We start from the raw sequence: 12428 nt of genomic DNA, 5'->3' as shown, positions 1-12428 counted from the left end.
TGACTATACCAGTATGAATGTGAACAATTCCAAATATATATACTATTCACTTTCTTTTATTTTTTCTTTGACTGACACTAAATATTGAAACAAAAATGGCTTAGCAACTATAATGCCTAAAAGGGAACTATGATGTAGTATGTACATGTGCATGTGTATACATATCCTAAATATACATATATACAATACTCTTCGTTTATCTGCAGTTTCACTTTCTGCAATTACAGTTACCCACTATCGAATATTGTCTGAACATAGATAAGTATAGTACAATACAATATTTTGAGAGCGAGAGACCGCATTCATATAACTTTTACTACAGTATTTGTTGTTGTTAATCTCTGACTGTGCCTAAGTTCTAAGTTAAACTTTATCACAGGTATGCATGTGTAGGAAAAAAACATAGTACAGGCATGTGTTGCCTAATGACGGGGATACATTCTGAGAAATGTGTCATTTGGCCATTTCATTATTGTGCAAATATTATACAGTGTACTTACACAAACCTAGATGGTATAAGCTAACATATATTCCATTTAGGCTATATGGTATAGCCTATTGCTCCTAGGCAACAAACCTGTATAGCATGTTACTTTACTGAATACTGCAGGCAACTGTAACACAATGGGAAGTATTTGTGTCTCTAAACATAAAAAAGTTCAGTAAAAATACAGCATAAAAGGTTAAAAAATGGATATCTGTATGGGGAAGTTATCATGAATACAGCTTGCAGGCCTGGAAGTTGCTCCAGGTGAAATTGTGAGTGAATGTGAAGGCCTCAGACATTACTGTACACTGCTGTAGACTTTATAAACACTATACACAGGCTACACTAAATTTATTTTTTAAATATTTTTTGTTCTTCAATAATTAACCTTAGCTTACTGTAACTTTTTTACTTTATAAACTTTTAAGTTTTAACTTTTTAACTATTTTCTAATAACATTTAGCTTAAAACACAAATACATTGTACAGCTGTATGAAAAATACTTTATATTCTTAATTTTATAAACTTTTTCTACTTCTAAAATTAAAAAAAAATTGTTAAAAACTAAGACCCAAACATACATATTAGCCTAGGCCTACACAGGGTCAGGATCATCAATATCACTGTCTTCCACCTCCACACTTTGTCCCATGGAAAGTCTTCAGGGGCAATGACAGGCAGGGAGCGGGCATCTCCTAAGGTAACAATGTCTTCTTCTGGAATGGCTCCTGAAGAATCTGCCTGAGGCTGTTTTACAGCTTGCCTTTTTTTTTTTTTTTTAAAGACGGAGTCTCGCTCTGTTGCCCAGGCTGGAGTGCAGTGGTGCGATCTCGGCTCACTGCAAGCTCCGCCTCCCAGGTTCATGCCATTCTCCTGCCTCAGCCTCCCAAGTAGCTGGGACTACAGGTGCATACCACCACGCCCAGCTAATTTTTTGTATTTTTTTTTTTAGTAGACACGGGGTTTCACCATGTTAGCCAGGATGGTCTCGATCTCCTGACCTCGTGATCTGCCTGCCTCGGCCTCCCAAAGTGCTGCGATTCAGCTTTTTTTTTAAACAAGTAAGGGTACGTTCTAAAATAATGATAAAAAATCTAGTACAGTAAATACATAAACCAGTAACACAGTTGTTTGTTATCAAGTATTATGTACTGTACATAACTATATATGCTCTACTTTTATACAACAGGCAGTACAGTAGGTCTGTTGACACCAGCATCACCATAAACACGTGAGTAACGTGTTGCGCTATGACATTAGGACGGCCATGATCTCAGTAGGTGACAGAATTTTTTTAGCTCCATTATAATCTTATGGGACCATCATCATATGAGGTCCTTCTTTGACTGGAAAGTTACCTGGCACATGACTGTATATATGGGGTTCAGAAATATCCATGGTTTCAGGCACCCACTGGGGGTTTTGGAACATATTGCCCTTGAATAAACGGGACTACTACTACTACTACTACTACTACTACTACTACTACTACTTACTACTAGTACTACACACACACACACAGAGAGAGAGAGAGAGAGAGAGAAGCCTTTTAACCTTCATTCCAGGTTGAATTCCCAGCCTCCCAATGCTTATTACCAATAAAAAGAAGGGAACACCTGCCCCTACATTTGCTGCTGACACAGAGAGACCAGCCTGAAGCAGCCCTCATCTTTTTCCCAGGGACCAATTATCCCTTTCCTAACACCAGCCAAGTTTTGCATTTATACTGGGATTTACAGACCCTGCCCTTTTCTAAATAAAAATTCTTCTCTAAACTCTTAGCAACCAAATTTGGGTCAGAACACTAAGATGGAAGCCAAAATAGTTAAAGAAAATAAAAGTGAAGCCAAAAAAAAAAAAAAAAACCATTTAATTGTAGATTTTTTAAAAGTCAAGTTCCCTAAAAAACTGTATATACAATATTGACTCTCATTTTAGATTGGGGTTGGGAATTTAGAATATATTCAAAGAAAGAAAATCTATTTGAAAAAGAAAGGAAGCTATTTATCTCTCTACTTCAGAAGCATATAACTGACACAGTTAAACAATTTAGGAATCCTGTGAAAAACACACTTAAAGAAGTGATATGTACAGAAAGAGAATTTTGGCAATGGTTATTAAGTGACAGATACGGGGTTTCGAGGGATTAATACGCTCTGCATGGAATCCCCATACAAGTGTCTTCCAAGGTAGGGGAAATAAATAGCAGGCTGAACTTGGTAGGAGTTCTAAAACTGGCTAGATAATAAATATGGATCACTAGCTTTTACAAGGGCAATGGCAACTTAAAATGTTAGAAAGCCTAATATATTACATTTTCCAGTATATTTTATTTTCTGGACAAATTAGTTCCATTCATACATCTTCAGGCTCACTGATGCAAATACTTACCAGGGTACTCTTAAGTACAGGTTGAATATCCCTTGTCTGAAATGCTTGAGACCGGAAGGATTTCAGACTTCAGATTTTGGAATATTTTCATGCTATTTACTGACTCAGCATCCTTAACCTGAAAATCCGAAATCTGAAATGTTCTAGTATTTCCTTTGAGTGTCATGTTGCTCAAAAAGTTTAGGATTTTGGAGCATTTTGAATTTCAAAATTTCAGATTAGGAATTTTCAACCTGTACCGTAATATTTATTCTCTCTCAACCTGCCTGAGTTAACAAGCTATGTAGGAGAAAAAGGAAAGGCAGAGAACAAAGGGCCAGGAAACTCTGGTTCCAGTCCTGCCTCTGTCATTAAATAACTGATCTCAGCCATGTCACTTCACTGATGGAGTGATATTTCAATATTTCTAAAATTAAGTCGTTCTGGCTGTAAAATGTTAAGATGTTTGTAGTTCTCATTATTACTTTTTAAGAATTTATTTTTATCAAAGTAATATATAAACAAGACTACCTTCTAGAGGTCAGTCTCTAAGATAAAAAGGTCAGTATATTTTCCCACTTCACCTATTGGGATAATACACAAAGTGAAAAATCACATCACATCTCTTTGTACATGGGAAAAAAACACTAGTGACAGCATATTTCCCTTTCATTTGGTATCCAATTAATCAGAATGCCTATTAAGCAAATTTGTGCAAATCCTTCACACGGTTATTTCTTAAATCCAAGTAGTACTGGTTCTAGACTATGCTCCTATTAGTTTCATTTCCAAGTTTATGATGACGAAAAAATGCCTTCTGAGTTAACATATGTGTTATCATATTATGAAAAAAGATAATGACTTTTTCACTATTAGCTATCAGATCTAAGCAAGTTACTCTTTGCTTCAGTATCTGAATCTGTAAAATAAGAACAATAATCTCTCTCAGGATTGCCAAAAAGATTAAACAAAATATATGAAAGCATTATACCCAACACAGAAAACTACTCTCAATAAGCATTTGCATGTTTTAAAGGTATGTATAAAAATGATTTATATGAGTTGCTTAAACACTTCATTCCTCTTTAACAGCATATTCACTCCAAGAGATGCAGCTGAGAAACAATGCAATATAGAATGTTTAAATCAAGCAACTGTTAAAATTTTTAAAATTCACCTCAATAAACATATATTTATCATTTACTATGTGCCAGGTACTATAATGCTAGGGTATAAGAATTCAAAGGTGAGGCAATGGACTGACCCTCAAAAAGCTCACAGTCTAGAAGAGATAAATACAAATTATAACGTAATTGAAAAACATAATAAAAATATGTACAAAGAGCAGAAGTAGCAAGATGAAGCAAGAAATTAATTTTGCTTGAAGAAAGTAAGGAGGAAGTAGCTGAAGTGGCATGGTAAAGAAGAAAGAGGAGTCTAGAGGCAAAGACTTGGGTCTAAAGCCCAGCTCAGTCATATACTAGCTATAAGATTTGGGACAATTTAATTTACCTGAGTTTCCTTTCAAATGTACTTTGAACAGTTATTCTGAAGATTAGAAATAATATATGTAAAGTGCCTAACACACAGCGGCCATTCAACAAATGACAGATGTTTCAGAAGTTGTGTTTACTCGCCTCTTTTGAGCAGACAAAGTTGTAAATGGCACTGTAGGTAGCATCTGTTAACTAATGATTAAGATACACACCGAATCACTAAGGTCACTGGCATGGAGAAGGCCACAATGAATCCCATCAGAATATTATCACTTATAGACTGCCACTGTTGAGAAGAGATGTGGTTCCTAACGTGGTACACTCAACCACTAGTGAAACATATTTCTAATCTGTTTCTTTCTGCATTTTTACCCTGACGCCTAGAATTTCACATATTCAGACAGTAGGTATTTCCTAGTAGAGGTTCCCATGGTCCTCAGTCCCACCTCAGTCCTAGTTTGGGATGTTTGGCATATCCTTTATGAAATGGCAAGGTCCAATGAGCAACTGGCAAGTTTTAAGATCATATTGAAAGACATATTGGAGCTAACCCTAGATGAATAACTACTATGATCAGCTTAATGGTTGACTTGTGGAACTGGAGGCAATTATAATCATTAGAATCTTACTTATTTAAAAATATTGTTGAAGCTGGCCAGGAGTTAAGTTACATTTACATTTACTCTATGGCTCCCAAAGCTAACTTTCTCTAAAAACCCTTTGATGAGCTAATCCAGTGATTAATATCTACAGGCATACCTTGTTTTATTGTACTTCACTTTATTTTGGCTTTTACAAATGGTAAGTTTGAGGCAACTCTGTGTCAAGCAAGTCTATCAGTACCATTTTTCCAACAGCATGTGCTCACTTTGTGTCACATTTTGGTAATTCTCACAGTATTTCAAATTTTATTATCTTATTATTATTTTATTATTGTATTTTATTATTATAGTGATCTGTGATAAGTGATCTCTGATGTTACTATTTTACTCGATAATTTACTTGATAAATCTTGTGTGTTCTCACTGCTCCACCAACCAGCCATTCCTCAGTCTCTCTCCCTCTCCTCGGGTTTCCCTATTCCCTGAGATACAACAATATTGAAATCAGGCCAACTAATAGCCCTACATTGGCCTCTGAGTGTTCAAGTGAAAAAAAGAGTCAGATATCTCACTTTAAATCAAGTGCTAGAGATGATAAAGCTTAGTGAGGAAGGCACGTTCAAAGATGAGTTAGGCTGAAAGCTAGGCCTCTTGTACCAAACAGCCAAGTTGCAAATGCAAAGAAAAATTCTTAAAGGAAATTAAAAGTGTTACACTAGTGAACACACAAATCATAAGAAAGCAAAACAGACTGCTCTCTGATATGAAGAAAGTTTGAGTGGTCTAAATAGAAGACGAAACCAGCTACAACACTCCCCTAAGCCAAAGCCTAATCCAGAGAAAGACCCCAACTCTCTTCAATTCCATGCAGGCTGGGATGTGAGAAAGCTGCAAAAGAAAGTTTGATACTAGCAGATGTCAGTTCTTTAGGTTTAACAAAAGACACCTCTATAACATAAAAGTGCAAGGTGAAGCAGCAAATGCTGATGTAGAAGCACAAATTATCCAGAAGATCTAGCTAACTGATGAAGGTGGCTACCCCAAACAACAGATATTCCATGTAGATTAAACAGCCTTATATCAGAAGAAGATGCCATTTAGGACTTGCACAGCTAGAGAGAAGTCAATCCCTGACTTCGAAGCTTCAAAGGACAGGCTGACTCTCTTAGGAGCTAATGCAGCTGGTGACTTTATATTAAAGCCAATGCTCATTTACCATTCTGGCGCCCTTGAGAATTATGCTGAATCTACCCTGGCTGTGCTCTATAAATGAAACAAAAAAGCCTGGATGACAGTACATCAGTTTACAGCACGGCCTACTGAATATGTGAAGCCCACTGTTGAGAACTGCTCAGAAAAAAAAAAGATTCCTTTCATTTTAATGAGTATTTTCTTCAATGACAATGTACCTGGTCAACCAAGAGCTGTGATGGAGATGTCCAAGTAGATCAATGTTGTTTTCATGACTGCTAACACAACATCCATTCTGCAGACCATGGATCAAAGAGTAATTTTGACTTTCTAGTCTTATTATTTAAGAAATACACTGCGTAAGAAGGCTAAAACTGCCAGAGATAGTGATTCCTCTGATGGACCTGGGCAAAGGAAATTGAAAACCTTCTGGAAAGGAGTCACCATTCTAGATGCCCTTAAGAACAATCGTGACTCATGAGAAGAGGTCCAAATATCAACTTTCATAGGAGTTGGAAAGCAATTGACTCCATTCCTCATGGATGACTTTGAGGGCATCAACACTTCAGTGGAGGAAGTAACCATAGGTGTGGTCGAAATAGCAAGAGAACTAGAATTAGAAGTGGAGCCTGAAGATGTGACTGAATTGCTGCAATCTCGTGATAAAGTTTGAATGGATGAGGAGTTGCTTCTTATGGATGAGTAAAGAAAGTGGTTTCTTGAGATGCGATCTACTCCTGGTGAAGATTATGTGAACACCGTGGAAATGACAACAAAGGATTTAGACTATTACATAAACTCAGTTGATAAAGCCGCAGCAGGGTTTGAAAGGACTGACTCCAATTTTGAAAGTTCTACTGTGGATAAAATGCTACCCAACAGCATCCCATGCTGCAGAGAAATCTTTCATGAAAGGAAGAGTCTATTGCTCTTCCTTAGTGGCAAACTTCATTGCTGTTTTAAGAAAACTGCCGTCATCCCAATCTCCAGCAATCATCACCTTGATCAGTCAGCAGTCATCAACACAAAGACAAGACCCTCTACCAGAAAAAAGATAACGTCCTTGCTGAAGGCTCAGATGATCGTTAGCAATTTTTCAGCAATAAAGTATTTTTAAATTAACGTCTGTACTTTTTTTTCAGACATAATGCTATTTCACATTTAAAGACTACAGGTAAAATGTAACTTTTACATGCACTAGGAAAACAAAAAATTCATTTGACTCACTTTATTGCAATATTTGCTTTATTGTGGTGTTCTGGAACCAAACCTGCAATCTTTCCAAGGTATGCCTGCACAAATATATGTTAAGTCCCTACTTTTCATTTCACTTAAACAAAAACTGGTACAGTTCAAATACCAAACAGTGGATAAATGCAAGCAAAATCATAAATAAGATAAAGCAGTCTACCTCTAAATTCAACTGAATCATGAGATGGTCTTTATGTCCATTTAGTTTTCCAGAATTATAACAATATATTCCTTACCGGCAATCATCATGTAAAGTCAGTCTGTTTCAAGTTAAATAACCACAGCTTAAAAGTGAGGATAGCATGAAGCAATCCAGAATCTACTTTAACTGTACAGTTTCCATTCGAAGAAACCAGTGTCCTTAAAGTTGTCTTTTGTGGTATATAATTCCATAAAATTTTCTTCTATGAATGTATTCTATACCATGCCAGACTTTATATATATGTTATATATATGAACCCAGGTTATATTTGTAAAATACTCACAACACTCTTAACCAGTTTGATAAAATGCATTTTGAAATACTAATGTTCTACTGAAATTAACTGCCTTACACATTTTCAAGAATTAAATTCTGAGTATTTTTTTAAGATTTTTTTTCCTCTGAAAAGCAGGCACTGAGGAGTCACCAAATCGCAAATGAATCTCTTTCTCGTAAATTCTACTTCAGAGAATAATTTTTAAATTCGGAACTCAAAGTATAACGTAAGCATTTCCACATAACAAAACCAGAAGTTTCTTCACAAAGCAAATCTACAGACTGAATAAAAATATTGTGTTTTATCACTCACTTTTACAAATAGAAATTGATGTTATAAGGCCAATTACTGACAGCCTTAATAAATGAAGGGAAATACACAAAATTATCAAATGTCTCAGAAGCAGCAGCTGGAGGCCTGAGGGAAAGAGACAGACAGACAAAAGGAAATGGGAGGGGAAGGAGATATATGAAGCTAACACGCTTAGACCGCACTAGACCTTAGCTCAGCCCCTGACCCACTATAATTTACTCAGTTATCTACATCGCCCAAAAAATTAGCGGTTGAAAAAGTAAATCGACCATTGTGGGCAATGATTTTAGGTTCTACATTTGGCTTGAGATTTGCCAGAAAGAAAAAGAACTAAATCAGAAAAAGATGTAAATAGCAAGAAGCGATGTGTGTGGAAGGGGGAGGGGAGGAGGGTAATGGAATAAAAGCGAAATGCGCTCAAGTCTCAGCACTGAAGCTACTCCGCGCGTACTACAGAGGCCGGGCCGCCACCGGGAGCTCTCCCCGTGCGGGGCAGGAGCGGGGGTCGCTGATGCTCCCCTGGCCACTCAGGGAAGGGGGTGGCGGGAGCCGGCGCCCCCGGGACACGCGCAGAGTGGCTCCGATTAACACCTTCCTCGCCGGGACCTGGAGCTCCGAGTGGGGCGCGCACGGGGGTGGGGCGGCGAGGAGCGTGTCCCCTCCCGAGGAGGGAGAAGACAGGAGAGGGGCGGACCGCATCCCCGTCCCTAGCCCAGGCGCGTCAATTACCCGTGAGGTTCCTCAGCACCGTCCCGTGGGCCCAGAGGCTCAGGACCTGCTGCACCGACAGGTTGATCATGGAGTGGTCGCCCCCCTCCGCCTTCATCTTCCCCGAGGGGCGCCCGCCGCCCTCTCCTCGGGTGCCGGGCGGCGGCGGCGGCTGCGAGGCTCGGGGGGCGGCGGCGGGTGCGCGGCTCCTCCAGGCCGCCGCCGCTGGTGGAGGCTGCGGGACGCCGGGCCGGGCGCTGCTGCTGCTGCAGCCGGAGGGCCTCCGTAGGGGGGCCGCTCAGCGTGTCTCCCAGGCAGCCCCCTCCCCGCCGGGGAGACATTGAGGACGGCGGACGGAGGAAGGAGGGGAGGGGGCCGGGCGCCGTCCCCGCGCGGCCCCCGAGCGAGGACTCGGGGCGGAGGAGGCCGCCGCCGCTCCCTCTCAGGGGCAGCGCCGCGCCGCGGGGACTGGACACGCGAGGAGGCCGAGGTCACGCCAGGAGGCCGGTGCTGACGGGCAGCCGGCAGGTGCAGCCCCCGACAGGGCCCAGCTCATCGCCGCCGGAGGACGGAGACGCGGGACCGGTCGGAGGCTGCGGCGGCACCTGCCGCCCGCCTGCCCGCCCTCGGGTCGCCGACACTCGAGGAACCGCCCCCTCCACCCGCAGCCGCCGGCGGGCCACTCGTGCACGCGCGCGCGCGCGCCTCTCAGCGCCGGCCCCTCCTCCCCTGCGCTCCCCGGGGCCGCTGCGCATGCTCACTCCCCCGCTCCCCGCGACCCGCCGCCCTCCGACAGCCGGTCGGCCCCAAAGCCCTCCTTCTCGCTCTCCCCTCGCGCTGCAGCGCGCGTGGCTGACGGCGCCGAGCGTCGGCCCGCAGTGGGGCGGAGGGAAGCGCGGTCTACGTCACTGGCGCCACCGCCGGGCTTTACTGCTGATTGGGCGCTCCAAGGGAACCGCCTCCACGCCCCCCACCCCCGGACCCCGGGCGCGCGCCCTGAGAGATCTGGAGACCTGGATCCCTCGCCCTGGCCCGGCTGGATGCGCGCGGTGCGGGCGGCGTGGGCGGTGCGGGCATTTCGGGGGCCCGCGCTCCAGGGGCAGCCCTGACCCAAGGTGGGGCTGCTGAACTCGGTGAGGTGGATACTGTGACAGTTCAGATTTTTGCCTTAAAATGTAATGCTTTTTGATAAAGATGCTTATGTATAACTTTTTTTAAAAGGTGTCACTATCTCAGCATTTAGATATATTAATTTGCGGGGTTTTATTTCTGAGCCTGAATCGAATGACCTGGATAGGTCACTTAATTGCAGAATGCATGTTAAAACCCCTAAAACACAAACAGACCTGCGTTATCATTCTGCTAATCCCTCTTCCCGCAGCAAGAACTTGGGCCTCCCAGGGTTCCAGGACCTGCCTGACATTACCTGTTTACTCCAGGCTCGGCAGGTGTCCTAATCCTCAAGGCCATCGCCGGCTCTAGCCCCCCCTTTTTTTGATGGTAGTATTCTTTTATCTAAGTTGCGTCTGTTATTTTTTTCCCTCGAACTTAAACTAGATCTCTCTCCCCACGCTTTGCTGTCTTTCTTCATGTCCAGCGTTAGCCAGAGGAGCATCTAAAATCCAACTACAAGTTAAACTCCTCGAAATTGGAAACCTTCTAACTTTAAAAAATAAAAATTTAAGTTTTAGCAATAACATAAATATGCAGTAGCCAGCCCCTCCCCCCACCTTTTTTCAACCCCTCTGCCATCTGGATAAAGAAAAATTTACAAAGAGAAGTGAAGAAATACTGCTGTAGCTAAATCATGAAGTATATTTGACAAAGCACTGAAGGGTCGAATTACCTGTCAAATGGTGCTCTTGGTGACCACTTTAAAATAATATTTACATACACACATTTATTTGTTTATTTGTATTTTCTTTTTGATGTCACAACATAAGAGAAATTTTTGCACCATTAATAGGAATTGAGCCAAAACTCTTAATGTAGAGTTTATCTTCCTCCTAGAATTTAGACTTAATTAGATCTATTAACAAGATTACAGAATATCAAACCTAAAAGAGCGCTTTAACATTTTTCTAATTTTATTTTACAGGTAGGGAAACAGATTCTGTGAATTAAGTGACTTGACAGAGATGACAGCACTTCACAGCCCAGTTTCTGAATTCCTGGTCTATTATTCTTTCTAGCAACCACATTATCTTTCTTAACCCACTGTTAACTCCCTCACTTTAAGATTCTCGATGGGGAAGTGCAGGTTACCTAATGATATTCTTAAGGGACTTGGCATTACATAATTAGTGATGTTAGGGAATGTGACCACATTCAGTGAAGGGTTCACAGCAAACTCCCTGAGCAGGGGCTCATTAAACTCTCATATCAGAAACCTTTAGTTAGTTTACGTTCTTAGGATTGCACACTATTATTTAAAACACAGTAGCACGCAGTGAAAATATTCAGAACCTGGGACAGTGCCTGGCACATGCACCACAAATATTTGTTGAATGAATCACTGAATGATCTTCATAGAATTCTAAGTCAGCATTGTTCTTGTTCTGAATAAATATTTTTTACAGAATCCAAGTGTTCATGTCAGGAAATGAGAAAGACACAGCAATGAAGTCTCAAGCCAGTAATGTTATTTGCTGCCCAACAACTTCACCCGTGCTGTTCAGTTCAATTTAATTGGCATCTATATTTATTTGGCATCTACTATCTGTAATGTTCTGTGCAAGGTGTTATCTGTAACATTTGAAGATAAGATCTCTACTCTCTAGGCTACTTAGGTTTTCCTTGATAAAAGTAATGATCTTGACTGTGTTGGAAGCTTATATCCTTAAGAGAATTAGACATTTTCCCAACAACCAGAGTTATGAAACCCAAAACTGAGTTAATACAAATGAAAGTTTTGGAATTTCTTTCCTACAGATTGTTTATTTTGAATTAATACACCAATTCAGGAAGAGTTTAGTCACGTTCCTGTCAGAAATCAGGGACCACCCCAAGTGAATCCAAAAATTTCCTTTCAACTCTGTGCCCTTCAGCGTGAAACAATTCACAAACGTAATTCATAAACCAAAATTCTTGGTTTATTTCTCTCATGTAAGTGAGGGAACACCCATTAGCCTTAGTCATTTTTAAAACTGTCCAGAGACAACCTAGAGGAAAGCTTTTAAAATCAATTAAAATATAAAATGATATTGATCTTTTGAGAAAAACATTTTCAGGTATCTTTTCAGCAGCACCCCACTCTACTGGTATCAACTTACCGTATTAGTCCATTTTCACGCTGCAGATAAAGACATACCCAAAACTGGGCAATTTATAAAGAAAGAGGTTTAATTGGACTTACAGTTCCATGTGACTGGGGAAGCCTCACAATCATGGTGGAAGGCAAGGAGGAGCAAGTCCCGTCTTACATGGGTGGCAGCAGGCAACGAGAGAATGAGGAAGACGCAAAAGTGGAAACCCTTGATAAAACCATACAGAGCCAAATTATATCATTCCTCCCCTGGCCCCTGCCAACTCT

At 41.1% G+C, this 12428-nt stretch overlaps 1 protein-coding gene across 1 annotated transcript in view; it reads right to left on the bottom strand.

Moving 5' to 3' along the window:
* The window catches only part of TMEM170B (transmembrane protein 170B), a 44942-nt gene extending 35892 nt beyond the window's left edge, over positions 1-9050 (bottom strand). Inside the window, exon 1 of the mRNA XM_001175087.8 lies at positions 8918-9050. Within this exon, the coding sequence (XP_001175087.2) occupies positions 8918-9014 (97 nt within the window). The 5' untranslated portion in view covers positions 9015-9050. The remainder of the gene's footprint in view (positions 1-8917) is intronic.
* Positions 9051-12428: the final 3378 nt, after the last annotated feature.

The sequence above is a fragment of the Pan troglodytes genome, chromosome 5 (genome assembly GCF_028858775.2).
Source record: "Pan troglodytes isolate AG18354 chromosome 5, NHGRI_mPanTro3-v2.0_pri, whole genome shotgun sequence".
NCBI classification, from domain to species: domain Eukaryota; kingdom Metazoa; phylum Chordata; class Mammalia; order Primates; family Hominidae; genus Pan; species Pan troglodytes.
The sequence above is the reverse complement of the archived record's forward strand: the minus strand, read 5'-3'. Positions and strand labels throughout refer to the sequence as shown.